The following is a 21,419-nucleotide window of genomic DNA, read 5'->3' as shown; positions in this document are numbered from 1 at the left end:
GGCCCTTTTTAATGCATATTTCTGGGCCCGGATCAAGCTAAAAGGCAATCAGAAAATTTGCCAGAGTGTTGGATTGATTTTAACAGAAGCTATTATTTGTTATGCCCTCTGGCTTTGGAGTGCACCTAAAAATACACGTTGAGTTAACAGACTTCGAAGGAGTTCATTTTAAAAATTCCAAAGAAAATCATCATGTCGATTTGGGTCGTGATGGACGGTTCAGTGCAATGTGTTGGCCAATGAGAGTCTACCATTTGATTTTCACTACTGGTACAAAACTCGATGAACGATACAACCTCCAAAGATTTAATATCTACACTTCTGCAAAGCAGAACACAATTTTGGTCACAGAATTGCTCATTCTAATTTTGAAATATCTCGGTTATCACTGAGTAAGTGTCTTTTATATAATCAGTTTTCTGTAACAGACAAAAATGGTATCTACTAATAACTGTGAGGTTCAACTGAAGTCATGTGTGTGAAGGCAACGTATGAACTTTAAAAATCTACACAAGAAGAAATTATTATTCAGTAAGCTTACATCAAGAAATAATTTGGACCTATAAGTTTTTTAAGCACGAGGGACGAGGACCTTCTCATTTTTAGAATGTCTGCCTGTTTCATAGTAGGTTTATTGATTTTGTTTGAACTTACTGAGAGTCCATTAAACACCAGAAGCTGTGGTATGACTCCTTCCTCTCAAGGAATTTACGGTAAGTTAATCATGACGGACAGTAATGATGATGATGAAGAAAAAGAATATAGAGACTTTTTGTGAGAGGCGCATTCATGAGTAAGAGGATTCTTGAAAGCACACAAAGGCCTCAGATTTATTCCTTTAGTATTGTAGTTTTAATTGAAAAAATAAATCCTTAATTTATGATTATTCTTCATAAATTTGAATTGATCTTATAAAAGCCCATCAGTGCATTTCAAAGTGTCTGGTTCTTTTAAATGCAGTTGCTCCCTCTAGTAATTAAAAGTAAGAAAGCAACAAATTTTAAATCTTTATTTTGATCATCAGTTTTAATTAGCTAAAGCTATTTGTAATCCTACAAATCTTATAAATCGTATCAGATTTACAAGTCTTGTAAATCATATCTGAGCCTTTAAAAGAGGTTCAAAATTAAAAGGGCAATTTGTTTAGAATCTACCAAGACTTACTCAGTCAGAGAGATTAATTCATTTCTCAGCTGGCCTTATGGAAATGTATTTATTTTACTGTAAAATTTCTAGAAAAGAAATGTATTTGATTTTCTTGTTAGATATTTTTAATGTAAAACATTTCTCAAAAGGAACAGACTTCCTGATAATCTCTGTATCATTAGCAAACATTTATTAAGTTACCACTATAATAAGGCCTCGATCATATGCACTATGATTTTCTCTTATTTCCTGAGAATAAAAAGATTTTATTGCTGCCCATAATGCCCTCTTTTTGAATAAAAGCCTCAAGCCTACCTCACGTCTAAAGTGCAGTATTCATTCTAATAGCTCTCTTAGATGACCGCTGGAGATGATAAGCAAAGGGATCATAATTTTTGTCTTCACGCAGTTACATGCCATAACCTAATTCATACAATGATCACAGAAAACAAAGAGCTTTTGAGAATAGTTATATGTAAATATCCATTATATTTACCTCACACGGAGACTGACAAGTCTACCTTGAGAGGTAATGCCTTAGACTGGACTGGATTTGGTGTTTCAGGTTTTTGACCCTGATTTTGGACATCCCTCCAGCCTCTCTGAAAGTCAGGTTTTTCACATATAAAACGTTGATGATTGGGGTGCCTGAGTGGCTCACTCACGTAAGCCTCTGACTCTTGATTTAGGCTCGGGTCATGATCTCATAGTTTGGTTCCTGAATTCAAGCCCCACATCGAGCTCCATACTGACAGTACAGAGTCTGCTGGGGATCTTCTCTCTGAATGATTATAACAACCTGTCCCATTCACCTCATCCAGTTAAAGGATCAGAGGAGAAAATATATGTGGAAAAGCTTCAAAACCGAGGAGCATTGTTTTCGTGCAAAATATTATGACAACACGTGTTGAATGTGAAGGACTCTCAAAAGTGCATTTTTCACCACAAGAGAGTGCTGAGTGAGGATTGGGTAGCGAAAGGTACAAATATTTAGAAACTATAACTTCAAGTTCATGTCAGGAATTAGGAAATTGTTTGTGTTTCCAAATTCTGTTGATCACCCTCTACTGTAAGTTCATATCATCTGTTGATATGATTTTAATCACTTGCCTCCTTTTAAAGAGAATCTAGGGGCGCCTGGGTGGCTCAGTTGGTTAAGCATCCAACTCTTGATTTCAGCTCAGGTCAGGATTTCCCAGTTCGTGGGATCAGATCCCACTTAGGATTCTCTCTCTCTCTCTCTCTCTCTCTCTCTCTCTTTTTCTCTCTCTGTCTCTCTGCACTTCCCCTGCTCTTAGGCTCGCTGTCTGTCTCAAAAAATAGACTTGAAAAAAAATAAAAAGAATTTGTATGCTTGACTTTTGGTCTTAGAAAATCAAACTAACCTACCTTACTGTCTTCAGAATATTATGTATCAGTGTCTGACAACCTGTTCTGTTTTTCTCTAAGTGAGGAGGACAATGGGTATTCGTTTGACCGGACAGTCCTTTAAGAGACTCGAGAGATGATGCTAGGCTTGCCTTTCTGATTGGTTACTACACTTGTTTTCATTTATCCTTTTCGAAGAGAAGAGAGTTACTCAATTTAGCTTATCAACATCAGGAAATCCATCTTTTAAAGAGATTAACACTACAAGTGATGAAAACCAAAGACTCACCTTAAAGACACACATTATACACATCACTGAGAATTTATTGAGAGTAGAAATGTCAAAAACTGATGTCTGTGCTCCCAAGCCAAAATGTAACAAGTAGACAGAGTCTGGGGATAAAGAAGGAGGATAGTTTATCACTTTGCCAGGCAAAAGAGGCTGAAGCAGGCTAAGGCCTCCAAAACTGCCAGTAATACCTCTTACTCCTGCCCAGGGTTAAAAGGCTGAGGGGTTTTGTAGGAAAATACAGGATCTGGGTGGTTTCGATAGGAATCTGGTCCATGCTGCCAGCCGTGTTTGTCACGTCTTCAAGGTGGTCTCATGACGAGCACAGGCGCCGGCCGGCCGAGTCTCCTTAGGAAATACACACAGAGGTCAGTGAGATGTCAATATCGATACCGAGTTCCTGGAACAAAGGATGCTGTAGAAAAACAAGTGAAGGGGAGGGGGAGGCTTCGAGAATAAAGGAGAGAAAAATGTGTTCAGTTTAAAATCAAGCCTTGCCGAAGCACTCGTGTGTCCATCTTAATTTCCACCCGTCTTTACGTTTCTCTAGCAGTTTCTAAAATTGTGTTTAACTAGAAGCCAAACCCCAATCTACGTTTGTATTGATCTGGAAGGCAGTATAACCACATTTTTTTTCTAAAGATCTTTTAAAGTTCTCTAAATATCTGGAATAATACTTGGAGTCTCTGTATATGAACCAAATCAAACATTATTTTTAAACTTCCCCAAATGGTACCTTTAGGTATTATATCAGTGGAAAGATATTAACTCTAGACCTTAGACTGAGGGTGTTTGTCTCTTTCTTAACAATCCAACGTAAGAAAAAAATATATATCTTGAGTATTTCACCTGTGCATAATATTTCGTATACTTCTTTTACCAACTAAGTTTTTTTTCAGTGCTACGTGACAGAAACAGAAATCAAATGAAGTGAGTAATGCAAAGAATAGCAAAGTTTTCTTCTCAGAAATGTCCCGGTGCTTTTAGGAAAAGTATAATGGTTGTTTCCATAATGATATACTGTACAAATCTCAATTTTTAAAATGCCCATAGAGTGAAAAAAAAAGATATGGAATGTGTATTTTAAAATTCCTTGCATGACTGATCATGCCAATACTCTCTTACTATCTAAAGGTAAACTCTCCCTGATAAATGTTTTTTCACTGAAATGTCTGTATCATTGAAGGAAGTTTAAACAGATAGCTTCAAAGCTGCGGTTTATCTTTAGGGGATTAATCTTTTTTTTTTTTTTTTTTTTTTTTTTGTGAAACTGTGTTGCTTCTGCACATGTTGAAAAGTCATCCTGTGTTGTCTGGGGTGAGGAAAGATGGGAATGAGTTTTCTGAGAACTAATCAGCAATACTTTGGGAACATTTAGGTCCGTGGTTTCCAATTAACTCTGGAGAGTGTGAGTAATTTAGTACCAGACCTCAGGAGAGAGGGGGTGAAAACCTCGTTAATTCACATGTCCGTGAACAGCAAACCAGCAAATTTGCGTTGAAAATGGATTTTGTGTATATGTGTGTTTTGAAGCAAACTCCAGCTAGATCTCTCTGCTCTGGTTACGGTGGGAGACAATCTTTCCATGTCTGTATTCCCTTACGTGTAGGTTTTTTCATGTTTCAATGACTCTGCTTATGGGAAAGTAACAAGATAGTTAAATCCGTACTCCAAAATGAAGGCCAAGATTCAATGGCATAAGCTTCCCTGCGTTTTTCTTTATTTTACTACAATAAACACATCAGAGGGATGTAGGCACCAATATCCATTTACAGAGTTGGAAAAATTTCTTTTCTAGGATGAGAGGCTTGGGCTCTAATCCCAATTGCTTCCCTTGTGTGCAAATTTGGAAAAGTCATCCAGGCCTCTCAGAATGAATCTCACCAACAGCAAAATGAAACCGGCAAGAACCTGTACCGTGTATCTAAGGGGTTTCTTATTTTTATGAAAATCAATTCAATTAGGCAAACTTGTATTGAGCATCCATTACCGTATGTTGAGATAAAACCTGCTAGAAGATCTCCCCTTCCTTTGAAAAGTAAAGGCCAAAAAAATGTTTAAAGCTAGATTTATCATTTGTTAGGCAAATTGAGATCTAAGTTCATAATACATTTGAGCTAGTGGTAGGGAATCCACATGAATTAGAGGCTTAATCATACTGTGACCATAGTTAAGTGTTTACCTGTCTCTTCCACCAGAATTGAATATATTATCTGCCAAAGCCCATGTCCGCGTCTCAATGACTTTTGTGTCGCCATCACCAAGTATAGATCCTGGCACATAATACACATGGGACACATGCAGAGATGACTTCATGAGCTGTCGGTGGGCATGCACAAATAAGAATGAGGTTCAGATTTTAAGATAATCTGTGCAGAGGTTAAAGCCTTTGCGGAGGAATGAAATATCCAACTGGAAATGTACAAAGAAAAACAGAGGCAGAATGTAGGTAGAAAAAAATGGCAATACCTTCTAAAATGATGAGAGAGTCAACCTGAATATATTTTATTTATTTATTTATTTAGAGAGAGAGAGAGAGAGAATGCGTGCATGCAAGCAGGGGAGGGACAGAGAGAGAGGCAAAATCAAGAGTCCGACGCTTAGCTGACTGAGCCGCAAGTCTGAATATAGTTAAAACATGTGAAGAGCCATATGGGTGTTAGCTTTAAAAAAAAAAAAAAATGTGTTTTCTGTGCTGTACCTGACAGCCTTGATCTCTTACTCTATGCCAATAGTGAAAAGAACAGAGTATACTTCTCACTGGGTAGCTCAATAGCAGAGGAGGAAAGAGAAACATACTCTGGCTGCCACATGCTTCTGCGGCCATATTTCTAGGTAGATGTTGCCCTGAGCCGCAGTGTTGGACCTGTGGCCAGAAAGGTACTGATGGGGTACTAGTCCAAGCATTATTGGAGGACTTTGTTTAGATTCATGCTTCTCATGAGTGTACATGACTAACAGAATTGCTAGAGATTGAAAGGAACCCTTTCTACAAACTGCTGTATATCCACAGGTGATGACGACTCTAGCTGTCCCTTGAAAACTCAATGTAAAGTCATTTTTAAAAATCACAGTGTAATTTCATTACCAGCAAGTCGGTAGAGACTGTTACGGTTACCGGGAAATTGAACTTCAGGTTAAGTTTGCTTCTGTGACTAGTGTTGGGCATTGCTAGAAACCTTGGGCCCCAAGCCCAAGTACCGCGAAGGTGCTCAGTCTCTCAGCCCTACATCTGACAAACAAAAAAGGGGAAAGAAGTGTCATCCTGTAATCATTCCCTAAAAATATCGTAGGAAATGATAGTGGTTAAATGCAAATAAGCCAGGAAGGAGAGCTTCGGAGTGTTTTGTCTGGTTACTCCTTTACAATACCAAGCCACAGACGGAGGTGTTTTTTAGCAAAGACTGAGTGCTGCGAGTTTCCTCCAATTGTCACACTCAGAGAAACACCAGGCAGAATAGCCTCCTGTGTCAGGTTGAGCCTTTCCCCCTTAAAAATATTCGATATGGGGGCGCCTGGGTGGCTCAGTCGGTTAGGCGGCTGACTTCGGCTCAGGTCACGATCTCGCGGTCCGTGAGTTCGAGCCCCGCGTCGGGCTCTGGGCTGACAGCTCAGAGCCTGGAGCCTGTTTCGTATTCTGTGTCTCCCTCTCTCTGACCCTCCCCTGTTCATGCTCTGTCTCTCTCTGTCTCAAAAAAATAAATAAACGTTAAAAAAAATTTTTTTTAAATATTCAATATGTTTATTTCTGTTTGATTATATATATAATACATATTTTAAAAGTGTATACATAAATGTATATGTACCTACATTTATATATATACAATCCTGCAGTACAGTGCACTGATAAAGTATTGTCCACCCGTGTACCTAATAGTGGAATATTGCATATACATTAATTAAGCTCTACAGCCTTACTTGGGCAAGTAGTTATGTTTCCCTTTCCTCCTTTGCTTTTTATGTATTAGGTTGACCCATAAGAATTTGCTGATATGCACCTTAATGGAAAATCTGGAGTCTTAGAGATTTATTTGGAGATACCCTGATAGGTGTGTGGGTGTTTAGAGACAGATCAGAGTATTACTTGTCTGACTGCCTCACTGATAATCAGTTCTTAAAAAGAAAATAGAAGGGCACCTGGGTGGCTCCGTCGGTTGAGCATCTGACTCTCGATTTCAGCTCTGGTCATGATCCCCGGGGTCAAGGGATCCACGCTCAGTGCGGATTCTGCTTATGATTCTTTCTCTCTCTCCCTCTGCACCTCTCCCCCACTCACCTCTCTCTCTCTCTAAAATAAAAAGAGAGAGAGAGAGAAAGAAAATGGAGATGCCGAAGACATGCCTTCTGTGATTCTTTGCCCAGAATTACCTCTAGATGAGCACCATCTTGGGCAGCTGTGGAGTTGTACTAAGCTCTATAGCTACAGCACTTTGTGCCTTCAGTAGATTCTTGCTTCTGACTGGTGGTGATGCAAGTCTCCATTATCTATAGATCTTCTTAAAGAGCAACCAAAGGTACAATATCCCTTCAGGCTCATTTCCTAGGTGTGAGAATCCTTCGTCCTGTCCTGTTTTTGAGACTACAGTCTGTGCAAGCAGTTGTATATTTCTGCACATAGATTTTGAAAGCATGTATATGTTTAAAATCTTTCTTTACTGTGACAATCCAGCGTGTGAATTTCCCCAGAAGGCAGGCTCTGAGAAATCGATTAACCTGCAGGAATTTTATTGGCAAGTGCTCGAGGATTAACACCTGTGAGGGAAGGCAAGGGAAGGAAGCAGGACAGGGAAGGAGGAGAAGCTGGGCTTCAATGCGGTTGCAACCACAGCACCGATCCCCAGTGCTCCCCCCATCTTCCTGAATTGTCCTGAGTTGGAGCGAGGGGGCCAGGCTTTTATAGCGCACACACTAACCAGTCGTTGGTGCATCCTGCCTCCAGCATCCTCCTCAGAAGCTAGGGCAAACAGATGGGTCTCCAATGGCAGTGAATCTCAAAACTTTAGCATACACCAAAATCACCTAGAAGGCTTGTTAAAACACACATCACCGGACTCCATATGCAGAGTCTCTGATTTAGTAGGTCTAGGGTAGGGCTTGAGAATGTGCATTTCTTGTAAGTTCTCGGATAATACTGATGCTGCTGGTCTATGGGTCACACTTCGAGAACCACTCTACCACACCGCTCATATTTCCACACTTGACAACGGTATATGGTGCCCTCCGAATAGAAAGAAAACCTTTTAAAGTCACCATACCATTCCCTACTCCACCAGATTCTCAGCTAGTTTTGTACATTATAAAGCTAGAATAACTGATAATTAAAAGTTGTTATAGAAAAAAGTACTGAACCTCTGCAGTAGATTACATTTGTAAAGTATTAGTACTATCACTGAGACCCAGTCATTGTTACTTTCAAGGCTCAGCCAAGTTTTCGCCAGGGTCTATAATTGGGCAACCTGGACAAAGACATTTACAGAATCATCCTGTCCAAAGTCTTCACTTTTGTTCTAAAACGATCTTTTCAATTTCTTTATGATTCTCATCATTTCTACACTTGTTTATTTATCATAAAAGCCACTTAAAGCCACATGGTTATGGAAAATTAAAAAATACGAGATACAGTCAGAGCTCTTTTGGATGCACAAATATGGCGTACAAGTACCCTTGATTCATTTCTAGTCTAGACTTGGCACGATTAAAATTTAGGAATTCGGTGCACGTAGATTGATCTCAGGATAAAGGATGTAGCCTTAAAACCGCCTCATGAGCAGGAACCAACAGTCTCACCTCTGATCAAAGGGGCTGTAAAAGAACTCATTTGAAGAGATTGTCTGCTGTTGTGGCCATTGAATTTTTTTAACGTATTTTCCAAATTAGAAAAGATTCAGCCTGAGGTTGTCAATATTTCAGAGCACGAGGGTATCGTTAGGAAAATGGTGCCTCACTGTCCTGAAAGAGTTACTATTCTTCCCTAAGGGCCTAATTTACAAAGCAGCAAACTCACTGGTAGGATTTGGCTGGAAATCTCACTGTCTCAGTAGAACCCTTTCATCTGATTTATGTGCATCGTATTTTACCAATAACTCTTGGAGAGTTATTTACTAGTTACTTTTTGAGGAAGCAGAGGGTAAGTGGTGCTTTTAGTTTAAGAATAGGGGAGGTTCATGAGCAGCTCATGATGAAGATGCCGCTGAGAATAAAACACACAGTATCTAAGTCTCCAAGCTTCACTCTGCAGTGAGAGTTTCGTATTTGTCCTTTATTTGCTATGAAGTCGGAGCATGTTAAAAAAAATATGTCATTGTCTAGCCCTGCATTTGTCTTCTGAAATGTGACAGCTTGTTTCTATCCCAAATTTTAGGCTGGAGGTGGAGTAAGTTTTAGTGATTTTTTTACTGTGCAAGCCAACCTAGAAATACTAGCTTGAAGCGGACGAAATGGTCCCTTTCGTAGGTCAGAAATGGCCAACTGTGAGCAAGTTACGCCCGTTTCAACCTGTCCGTTTCATGCCAGATTATAACATTAAGGTTCTCAGAGCCGTGGTGATGGTTCTGAGTTTTTAAATCATACCGAATGGAAAGATAAATAAACAATGATTTTGGTATTTCTCCCTCCACTGATAGTTTGAAATCTAGATAAGCAGGGAGCAAGCAGTCCAGGTCAGCCCCTGAACTACCCAAGGTTTCACTCATTCGCCCAAGCCGAACACCCAGGTACCTTTCAGCTGTGTGGTATTAAAGTTTATGTAGGGGTTGATAAATAGCTCAGCGCAATGCTTCCTTTTTTCCAATAGCTGCATCCTCATAAACCTATTCTCCCCTCCGCCAGTTAATGCAGACAGAAGATTTTTATCCAGTGTGAGCACCGAAACTCCACTGTGGAAGACTGTATGTTCAGCAAAAACCTCACCCATGATGAATAAACGGCTCTTCCGGGGGCTTCGCTGCCGCTCGCTCCGCAGGAGTTGTTTATTGCCTGGTTTGCACATCCCATGATAAAGTTGCTGCTGAAATAAATTGCAGTTTTGCATAATTATTGACAATCACATCCTAACAAGCAGTGTGTATCGTATTCAAGTGTTCGATTTTTTCAAATCCATTTTTAGCTTATGTTTAATCCCAGAAAGTGTTTGTGTGGTAATAGAAGGCAAATGCGGCATTTAAATAGAGTACTAATTTCCTCATTGCAGACAAAATTTACCTGAAGCTTTTTAGTTGGGACTGTTACTGCCGAAGGCACTTTTCCCTCCAAGCTGTTATTATGTAGATTTTTGCAAAGGGCATATGTGTGTGTGTGCACAACACATGAATTATATATATATAATATACATATATATATATAATATACATATATATATGTATATGTGTGTATATATGTGTATATATGTGTATACATATATGTATACATATATACATATATACTGTGTATATATATACATATGTATATATATGTATATGTATATAAAATCAGAAAATATGAATTTTTTTTTAGATTTGTGTATCATTGGGGAATTTGGTTCACCCCTTCCAAAAGATGAGAAGAAAGGGAATAGGATGTGGGCCAAGGGAACGAACATGTTTGAGTAACCCTGATACAGAGTGTACAGTCGGGAGGGAATAGTGGGATTTGAACCCAGATCTGTCAGGTTTTTAGGCTCTACTTTTTCCCTTACACATGAGATTTTTCTTGAGGAGAATATTCCAAGTTGTGTGACCATCAGATAATGAAATATAAAGCTAACACCATAGTTGGAACTTGCAGAACACAGTAGCGTTATGCAAAATGATATTTTGTGCCATGGTTTCTATGAAATGTGCCATTTTTCTACTTTTCGTTCTTCTTTCTATTCTCCTTTGCCCTGCAGTCCCCTTCTCTGTCTGGTTCCCTCCGTTGTTCAACTTTCTGTTCTAGCTTTGCATTTTCTTGAGCTTCTTCCTTGCCTACCTAATCCTGATGTTCTGCCTCAGGTGACGTCAAAGATAACCATGGTGTAGGGATTTGGGGGCTTTATCTATAAAGATGAGCTTTACGATTTTGCAGCATATGAAAATAAGGTGTCAAAATTGACCAGTAAAAACTACCAAGTTACAAAAAGATTGTTTTTGCAAGCTCTTATGTGAACTTCCCAAAGTCCAAAGTGTGTGTGTATGTGTGTGTGTGTATGCATATACATATATGTGTGTATATATATATATACATATATGTACACACACACACATACACACACACACATCCAGTAGGAACACCGAAACTACACTGTAGAAGACTGTACGCTCAGCAAAAACCTCACCCATGATGAATAAACAGCTCTTCTGACATGTGTGTATACGTACGTATATATGTACATACATATGTCTGTGTGTGTGTATACACACATAGGCACACACAGGTATAGTTGGTGTTGCTTTTAAGAGGACTTTTAGCAATAACCCACCCCTTTGTTGGTACGTTACAATTTAGTCCCTTTATCTTTGCTCTTTTCATGGGGGTCCCTGGGTACACCCTTCGATAACTGAGGAGAACTGCATCTGGACGTTTGTTCCTTTGCAGAGTGAGTGAGCGAGAGGCTGCTCTGGAAGAAACCCATAGATTGCTACAGCAGTTCCCCCTCGACCTGGAGAAATTCCTTGCCTGGCTTACAGAGGCTGAAACAACTGCCAACGTGCTGCAGGATGCCACCCATAAGGAAAGGCTCCTGGAAGATTCCAAGGGAGTAAGAGAGCTGATGAAACAATGGCAAGTAAGTAAAGCTTTTCTACTTGGCCCTCTTGTGAATAATCCATACGAGCAATTAATGGCATCTGTTCTTGTAAGTGATATGCTGGGGACAAAGTGAAATCATCGTTTCGCATGGCCTGATGTGTTTCTGCATTTGGGCAAGAGGAGACGAGGCAGAGGGAGAAGGAAAAGTCAGTTAGTATTTCATTTAACATCCCAGTCTTCTAAATGGTGCACATTTTGGACCAGGAAAAACCCGCACTTAAAACCAGAGCTTTGGTCAGGGAGAAACTTTGCTCAGAGACATAAATGGGAGATTGGTTTATTACATTGAAAAAGTTGCCATTTTGGAGTGTTTATTTAATATTTTACAGGGAAAGCATCTGTATGAATTGTCTGTTTTATTTAGCGTTGCTAACTAAATCAGTTTCCCTTCATTACTTTCAAATACATTTTGAAATGTTAATCTGGCATTTTGTAGCCTTCTTCCTAACATGATCTGTACAAAGAAAAATGAGATGGGTGAATTTGTCCTAGTTAATGACCAGACAATTTTCAGACCATTGTTTTTCCTAGAAACAAAAATTACTGCTATGAAGTTTCATATGCATCGACAGTGAAAACAGAAGTTTAGGGTAGTTTGGTTTAAATGTAGTCTTGGTGAGAGTCACATTCTGTAGTTCAAGGAGGCTCCTTAAGTTTATGCTCAGTGCCTGATAGAATTTTCTGAACTCTAATGGAGTTTTGTTGTGTATAGCTGAGTTTTCTGACTTGTTGTAAGAACTTTACTACTACCTCAAATAAACTGTAGAGTGTTAAAATACTATGATCAAGTTTTTGGACTACATTTTTTGTATATTTAAATTATGATGAAAAAAGGGATAGGATATCCTAGCTTGAAAAATAATTCCTCGAATCATAATAAGCACACACACCCCGTCCTCCTTTGGTTTCTGTTTTGATAGATTACTTGGTATCCTTTCCTTAGTTGATGATAGTAGCAATTTATAGTGTCTCAGATTCCTCATTTGTTCATTCCATTCTCCTCAGACCCCACTTGCTTCTCTGCAATGTGTGTTCAGCTAGTTTGACCATCGGAAGTAGTTTGTTTAGCGCAACGCCTGACTTTATCTTTGTAGGTATACCCCATGGCTTCAGAATGTAAAAACAAGGCAAAGTTAGATTTTTTTTTTTTTTTGGTCACTCTTAGATGAATGGTTAGAACGTTTTCTACTGTAACTTATTTGACTTATGATATTTCATAAATAAAATTTTATTTCTCCCTTTATACACCCATAAAGCCACCCCAGGATTTTTTTTTGAGAGGGAGAGAGAACACAAATGGGGGAGAGGGGCAGAGAGGGAGAGACAGAGAAGACAGAGAGAGAATCCCAAGCTGGCGCCACACCCAACATGGAGCCTAACGTAGGGCTCAATCCCATAGTCCTGGACTCCATCCCACGACTCTGGGATCATGACCTGAGCTGAAACCAAGAGTCAGAGCTTAACTGACTGAGCCACCCAGGTGCCCCACCCTAGAACTTTAATAAATACATGGGCTCACATATTCTCACCAGCGGCAGTAGATAAATAATAAAACTTTAAGTGGATTTTTTTTTTAGCAGATACCCTTGAAAATAAAGAATAATCCAAAAGATAATTTTATAATAAATATTTAATAAAACACTCCTTAAATTAGTGAACAAGTCTGATCTGTGCAAAAGTACGTCAATGTATCTCCTATATATTTTTATCTGCATTAATATACAATGAAAATTCTGAGAAACTGCAAGATCCTGAATCACTAAAGAAAAAAATTGCCATGTTTTTCAACTATATTCACTATGGAAGAATGGAGAATAAACTACATTTTGCATTTAGCTCTCTGAATTCTCTTTCAAAAACAGTTGGAAGTTATGTGAAGGACATTTTCTTAGCTTCTGCTATATTACTCATAAAAGGCATTTATTATTAAAAACCATATTAAACTCCCTTAGAATCCCCCCAAATCTTAAACGTATCATTTTCCCCTTAACTGTAATAGGACTAACTAAGATTCCAACACTATTTTAAAACAGACAATTTTCTCGTTGCCTCTGTGTTAATATTGGGCTTTCTATAAATTCCAGTTGCCTGAGGTTGAAACTACATTTTCTGGATAGGAATGACATTTATAGGCAGCGCTGATTTTCGGTTAGATGGCTGGATAACAGTCTTTTGATGAAAGATTTGGAGATGTCACGGAAAAAAATGTCAACTACTGAAACTATTGATTATTGTTGTTAGTGGCACACTTCGAGTGATAGAATTGAATGAAGATACTGGGGTTTAAAAGCAACAAATGGAAATGCCAAGCTTGAAAGCAAATATAACCACATACCTTAGGAGATTACATGCAATTTCGGTATTTCAGCTAAACGGGAGTCTTTGCTGGGCCCCCCCCCCCGCTTCTGAAGATTTTTTTTTATTTTTATATCTCGAACAAAAGGAATTTTCTATAATATGTGTGAAGGAAAAAAGTGTAATGATATGCCTTTCACTCTGTTTGAAGAAGCTGGTAGCATTACGTTCATTGTTTGATTCATGCTGTAGAGCGAAAATATTTCCTACATATTAAAAAAGGAAACTCCAAATGCCCAGCCAGAACATCAGCTCTCCCAGCAGATTCCAGTACATCCATCCACCCCAAAGCACTGATGTTTCACTTCGTACAAATACTGCTGAACGGATACGGGGGGGGCGCGGAAACCTTCCCAAATAGGTTTTGCTCCATGACTGTCAGTCACTTCTTCTACATATGGCGACCCCAAAGCTCTTGCTAGACTGAGTATCACTGTTGTTTACAGTGTGCTTCCTAGGATATTTAATTCTCCCAGCAATAATCACGATTCATGGGTTCTCTAAGAATACATGTTTTATGAAGCATATGCTTCCTGAATGGAATTAATCTGAGTAATTTCGCTCTGAAAGCCATTACGATTCCTCTCTTTTATTGGAAAAAAATGCTTATTTACTTTTCTTACGGAAAGCAAGGGCATGGTAGTTGTCCTTATACTTAAGGATGAGGAGATTTTTCTTATAAATAGTATTATTTACGAGAGTCTGACTGACATTTTGAAGGCAATAGGTTTTTTATCATGTTTATAAATATAAATCTATAAATATTTGTGAGAGAGAAAGAGAGAGAGAGAGAGTGGAGGAGGGGCAGAGGGAGAGAGGGAGACACAGAATCCGAAGCAGGCTCCAGGCTCTGAGCCCAACACGGGGCTGGAACTCACAAGCTATGAGATCATGACCTGAGGTGAAGTCAGACGCTTAACGGACTGAGCCACCCAGGCGCCCCTAGAAGCAATGTATTTTTGTAGAACATCATATAGAACCCTGAGGGGTGACAGTTTGAGAATTCTTACGTTGCAAACTTCTCCTTTAAATGAAGAACTATATCCATAATTGAATCAGAGTGTTACTGTGTCCAAAACATTTCTGCTTTGGACCCCAGAGAATTCATAAAGATATCCTCCGTTCTGGGTTCTAACATAAAACCATGGGTAACCAATTGAAAACGGGGCCTCTGTATCTTTGCTAATATTTCACAAGATTTCCACCAATCTTGACTGGTTCTCTAAGCACCTCTTAGAGATCGTTGTAATACCAGCTTGTAAAGAAGGTGTGTAGGTAGGGGTATATGGTGGGGAGAGATGAACATAAAGGTGTAATAAGGATCTTTTTCTCAGCACGAGAAACTACGGAGCAATTAATATTTGAGGTTCCTTTATCTTTGAACTGGGTCTTATCTCAGGTCATAGCTATAAACTCAGCTTATTTTTTTTTTTTTGATGTCTATTTATTTTGAGAGAGAGTACACAAGTGGGGAAGGGGCAGAGAGAGAATCCCAAGTAGTGCTTGGACACCGGCTCGCACTCACGAACCCTGAGATCAAGACCTGAACCGAAATCAGGAGTCAGACACTTAATTGACTGAGCCACCCAGGTGCCCCTAAATTCAGTTTCTTCTCTAAGCCCATTTGTTTTACCCGTATCTCCTCCCCACCCCCATCATAAAAATTCTCTTCTACTAAGCAAAACATTTCCGGAGAGGCTAGTTTGATAAACTTTGAATCGTACATCAGAGTGCACCTGTAAATTGATTAAGAGAGCTTAGATTTCGAATGCTATTTCGATTATTGAAATTTGGGAAATAGCTCTTTCACTGTGTTTCACAAAAAAATCTTGGCCCACTGGTTATTTCCAAAGGAAGAAGGAAGAATGCAATCTTAGTAACACAATTAGTATTCTGAATAAATTGGATTGTCATCTTTCTTGGGACATCTAAGAATAGAGAGGTAATCTGAGGATCCCTAATTCTAAGAAAAGGAAACCCTCTGTGTATTCATTTATCTTGCTATAATTTGAACTGAGTTTTATGTTTTTTGTTTTTTGGTTTTTTTAATCTTTCTACTTCGGTGTCTAAAGAATGTGAAGCTTAATCTTGATGTTTTTCTTTTGCCTGGTTATGACTGCCTGCTGTTTTGGATATGTAAAACTTTTATATATATTATTTCCTTAGGGACTTTGATTAATCCATGAAATCTGTTGTAAGCACCCGTTAAGTGCTTAGCATGGTGTTAGGACTAACGTAAACATTATTACACAGATGCTTTTCAAACACAGTTCGAAGTATTAGGTTGTGTAATCAATTTAATGAGTATCAATGCACATTTTATTGCGTTTTTTTTTTTTTTACTTTTAGTTAATCTATTTTAACCCCAAACCCTCAGTTCATTCTTTTCTTCCACCCCTTACCTCTGATAACCACCAATCTGTTCTCTGTATCTGCGAGCTAATTTTGTTTTGTGTTTTAGATTTCACATATAAGAGAGATCGCGTAGTATTTGTCTTTCTCTGTCAGATTTATTTTACTTAGCATCACAATTTTTAAATAGAGAGGATCAAAATTAACAGAATAGAATAGGAAATGACAGAGTCCATCAGTCGTGAGTAAGGGTAGTATTGTTTTATGAGACTTTGATTTCAGCTGTGTGTGTGAGAGAGAGAAAGAAAGAGAGAGAGAGAGAGAGAATGAGAATATGCCCACTGAATACACTCAGAAGCCTCTATGTTAGAATATGATATCTGCCTTTGGAGTACTTATATTCCAGAGGTGACAATACATATGCTGAGGCAAATTATAGTAGCGTGATGAGTGGTATAGTACAGGGGCCAGACCAGGTCTAGGGAAAACGGATGATTAAGCTTAAGCCTTTCGGAGAGGCCATGAAACTCACCCAGAACAGTGTTTTCCCATTCTCCTTCTATATTGGAGGAGCTTTTTTAAGAAATGCTACTTCCTTGGTTCCATCTCCTGGACATTCAAATTGGATTGATGGCGGCGTGTCCTGTCCGTGATTCTCATGTCTAGCCAACGTTGAAAAGTTCTGCTCAGAGAATGTTGGAAGAGTGCGTTAGGACTTAGCTACATACACAGAGTTGAAAAGAGAATTTTTGGCGGAGGCAATAGCGTGTTCAAAGTCCTGGACGTTGTGGCAGTTTGAGAATCTGAAGGTACTTCTGTATGACTGGGGTGTAGTTGTAAGAATGGACATTGGAAAGGTCAGCTGGGGTTAAATTATGTAGAAAAACAGCAGGGTCCAGTAAATAGAGTATGGGCCTTATAGGCACAAAGACCACTTATCCTACCATTTGTTGCCTAACCTCTAAGTCTTAATTATATTTTTCTATACAAATTCACATGATTTTGTGAAGATTAAATAATAGGATGCATGTAAAATTTCCACTAGAGGGGCAGAGTGTTGGACTCTGAAGGGCTCACTATGTGTAAGCTGCCTTTCTATCCCTCTTGCCACCTACCTTTAAGAGTTTGGACTTGGGGGGCGCCTGGGTGGCTCAGTTGGTTAAGCGCCCGACTTCAGCTCAGGTCGTGATCTCACGATTTGTGGGTTCGAGCCCCACGTCAGTCTCTGTGCTGACAGCTCAGAGCCTGGAGCCGGCCTCGGACTCTGTGTCTCCCTCTCCCTCTGCCCCTCCCCCGCTTGCACTCTGTCTCTCAAAAAATAAACATTAAGAAAAATTTTTTTAAATAGTTTGGACTTTCTAGTCTATGGGAAGTCACGGCATAGTTTTAAGCAAGGAAGTAGAATAACCAGACTTAAATTTTTTTTTTTTTTGAAATCAGTCTGGTAGTTGAGAGAATTAATTGGAAAGATATAGAACCTGTCCAGGAACAGCAGAAAGTTCTTTCTGTATTATTCCAAGTAAGAAATAATAAGCAAGGTGCTGAGGTTGAACAAATGAGACAGATGTGTGAGCTATTTGGAGGTAAAGTCAACATTCTCATGTATGTTATGGGAAGCAGAGGTGAGGAAGAATATGAGATATGATGAGGAGTCACTGACCGCTTACCACTTGGCATGACTGAGTGCCTTCATGGAGTCAGAGAATTCAAGAGGGGAAGAAGTTGTGGGAAGAGAAGTCAAAAATGTGGTCAGTTTTGAGGTGTCCGTGAGTCACAGAGGTATAAATATCACCTCCTTTGAAGCAGTTGTGAATGTGGATCTAAAATTTGGAGCAGACATATGTTCTAGGTTGAAGATATAGAATTGAAGGACATCAACACGGCAGCCAAAGAAATACATGATATTACACATAAATCTCTGTCATCGTTACTTGAATTTCTCTGTGGTGCATTCAGAAATACACCTAAAGGTCACCAAAATACCACTTACTGTAGCCTAGAATTGGTATTAAGTGGTGCCATTTTCTATGTTCTTACAAGGGCCATGTCTATAGGGATGCTTTTAATGGTTTAACCTTGAAAAAAGGCAAAGAACTAGCAGCACTATGGTGTAAAACTCATACCTAGGGAAAAATAAAAGTTAATGGGCAATGTAACCAAGATCTTGAAAAACTTCCCACTAAGGAAATTCTGTTACTTCTCTTACATGAACCTGGAAATTTTTATTTTTTTTCCCTTTTATTCTCAGGTAGCTACTATAAAAAGGTCATACATGTTTACAGTACTGTGAATGGTAGGACTCAGGGACAGATTCAAGAGCCACATGCTTGTCGTCTTACTATATTCAGAACTGTATTATGTTCCAGGTTTGGACCCTGGAATCTCTGTAGATCCCAGAGATCATCCCCCAAAATAGTGAAAGTAATTAAACTTTTAGTAGAAGAAGGAGTTAACGAGGACGAATGTTCAAGACTCGTGTTTTAGCTCCCATACAAAGGAAGACTAAATATAGGAAGTAAGAATTCATTTTGGTCTAACGATGAAAAAAGAATTTAATGCAACGAGTGTAGTCACTTGGCTATAGGGGTTATAACATTCTGGACCATGTTACCGTGGTCTCCTATGTATGTTAACATGTTACTTGAATGTATTGCAAACGTTAGAACCTACTTCTCTGGATATTGCCATTGCAGTTAGCTATTATCTACAATGGTATAAGGACAGCGCTCACTTGAATAACTTGGTAATTCACTTAGGGGATCCTCTAATTTCATATATACAAACCAAAAGAAAGACCCACATAGGAAAGGGGACCCTGTGCGTCTGTGCATACTGAAAAGTCAATTTTGATAGCCACATATAACCACTGCCTTTTATTCCTCGCAGAGCTTTGGTGAGGCTCTTAAAAGGTCATAAATAGAAGAGCTCTTCAAAAAAGCTTTCTTCAAGTGAAAGATCCTTATTCATGATAGGAATTACCATTAGACAAAAGTCAAACTGCATATATAAAACTAATATTGTACACTTTACAATCAGTGCATCAAATTTATATTAATTAATGAGAATAATCAGAGCTAAATTTTTCTTTGTTTGTAACTGACAAGGCACTTTTACTTTCATTTGCTCATATCCTCCCTGCAAATCTCTGCTTTGGCACTATTATCATTGTTATTTTCAATTGAGGAGGGTAAAATTAAAGAGGTTCCATAACGTAGCTCTCGCAAATTAACTAATTTGAGTTTTATCACACCAGATTAGGAGGGAAACAATTAAAAATAAAAGCCTATGGGGGCGCCTGGGTGGCGCAGTCGGTTAAGCGTCCGACTTCAGCCAGGTCACGATCTCGCGGTCCGTGAGTTCGAGCCCCGCGTCGGGCTCTGGGCTGATGGCTCAGAGCCTGGAGCCTGTTTCCGATTCTGTGTCTCCCTCTCTCTCTGCCCCTCCCCCGTTCATGCTCTGTCTCTCTCTGTCCCAAAAATAAATAAACGTTGAAAAAATAAAATAAAATAAAAGGCTATGAAATAAATGTTTAGTTTTCTAGGATTGATAACATGACATATTTATCTAATTATTAGGATAGATAATAATAGCAGCTCACTTTTTTAAAAAAAAAATATGGTAAAACCTTGGTTTGCAAGCGTGCTTTGTTCTATAAACACGTTTGTAATTCAAAGCACTTGTATATCAAAGCAAATTTCAAGAACCTTTGGCTCGGTTGTGGTTATGTGATGTTCTGCATCGTGTACTACTTGTATGGTGAGACACCGCTCGTTTATCAAGTTAAAATGTATTTGAAATGTTCGCTCATATTGGGCGCCTGCATGGCTCAGTCGGTTAACCATCTGACTTCAGCCCCGGTCATGATCTCGCGGTCCCTGGGTTCAAGCCCCACATGGGGCTCTGGGCTGACAGCTCAGAGCCCGGAGCCTGCTTCGAATTCTGTGTTTTCCTCCCTCTCTGCCCCTCCACCTCTCGTACTATCTCTCTCAAAAATAAATAAACATTAAACAAAATTTAAAAAGGAACGTTTGCTCATCTTGCAGAACACTCACAGAACAAGTTACTCGCCTTCCAAGGTTTTACTGTATTACTGTGTGCCAGGCAATGTACTGGGTGCTTTGCTTGTATAAGGTACTGTCATCTTACCCTTCTTACAGGTGAAAGAAAATCAAAGCTTTGAGAGGTGGGGTGACTTCTGCTAAGGTCACACCGCTCCATACAGAGGAGTCAGCTCTTGGACCCTAAGCTTGACTTTCTGTACCTTCAACTCATCTTATTCCCCTACCCCTTGCTCTAAAGTGACTCAGCCTTCCAGGCAAACACCCAGGGTAACCAAAAGCATGTCTCAAATCTTTCACTTACCTGCCCTAGAAATCTCTGGATAGTTTGTGATTGTTGCCCACTACAATTTTTGGGAAAATGTCTCATCTTTGGACTTTCTGGGATATCATATTCTGCTGATTTTCTCCTACCTCTCTCTACTCATTCTTCCGTCTTTCTTTACCTGAGGACTGACTCTGGGCTGTCTTTTCTGTCTTCCTTAATATCATTCTCACCATTCAATGGTGTCACTATTGAATTTCAATTCCAGTCCAATTTTAAACCAAATAGACCTTTCTCCATCTCTTCACTTGCCTCACCTTCTAGTTCATTTTCAAGATCAATTTTACCCCCTCCCCCAATCCTTTGCCCCCATTCCTTTCTTTCCAGGTTCCTAACTACTACTCAAATTCATGCTTTTAGTACCATTACTGTTCTCCACTCCTTTCTGCCTGTTGTATTGCTCCAGTCCAACCTGGAGATTTTTTCTACCTTATTCACTTGTATATTCCCATCTCCCAAGACAGTACCCAGCACATGATAGGTGCTTAAGAAATCGTTGTCAGATGAATGAAAGAATATATGGTTCTTCTGTTCAAACACCTTTTATGACTTCTCAAACCCTTCAGAATATTCTGCACATTCCTTCACCTGGCCTTCTAGAATTGGCTCCCGACCTCGAATTCCAATCTTATTTCTTATTTTTCCTCTCCACCCATCCTCGACTCCCACTAAAGTGCATAGCTAGCCAGCCTACTTTTCTTCTTTTGATGACCTTGTATCTTGTCCTGGGATTCCTTTTCCGCATCTCCGTTTACCCTCATGC

General features: G+C 39.2%; 1 protein-coding gene across 1 annotated transcript in view; it reads left to right on the top strand.

Moving 5' to 3' along the window:
* DMD (dystrophin) overlaps positions 1–21,419 on the top strand; it is a 2,039,083-nt gene that overhangs the window by 1,529,305 nt on the left and 488,359 nt on the right. The window contains exon 55 of the mRNA XM_040468816.1: positions 11,354–11,543. Coding sequence (XP_040324750.1) covers positions 11,354–11,543 — 190 coding nt within the window. The remainder of the gene's footprint in view (positions 1–11,353; positions 11,544–21,419) is intronic.

This window comes from Herpailurus yagouaroundi, unplaced genomic scaffold (assembly GCF_014898765.1).
Source record: "Herpailurus yagouaroundi ecotype Mexico unplaced genomic scaffold, PumYag 67793, whole genome shotgun sequence".
NCBI classification, from domain to species: domain Eukaryota; kingdom Metazoa; phylum Chordata; class Mammalia; order Carnivora; family Felidae; genus Herpailurus; species Herpailurus yagouaroundi.
The sequence above is the reverse complement of the archived record's forward strand: the minus strand, read 5'-3'. Positions and strand labels throughout refer to the sequence as shown.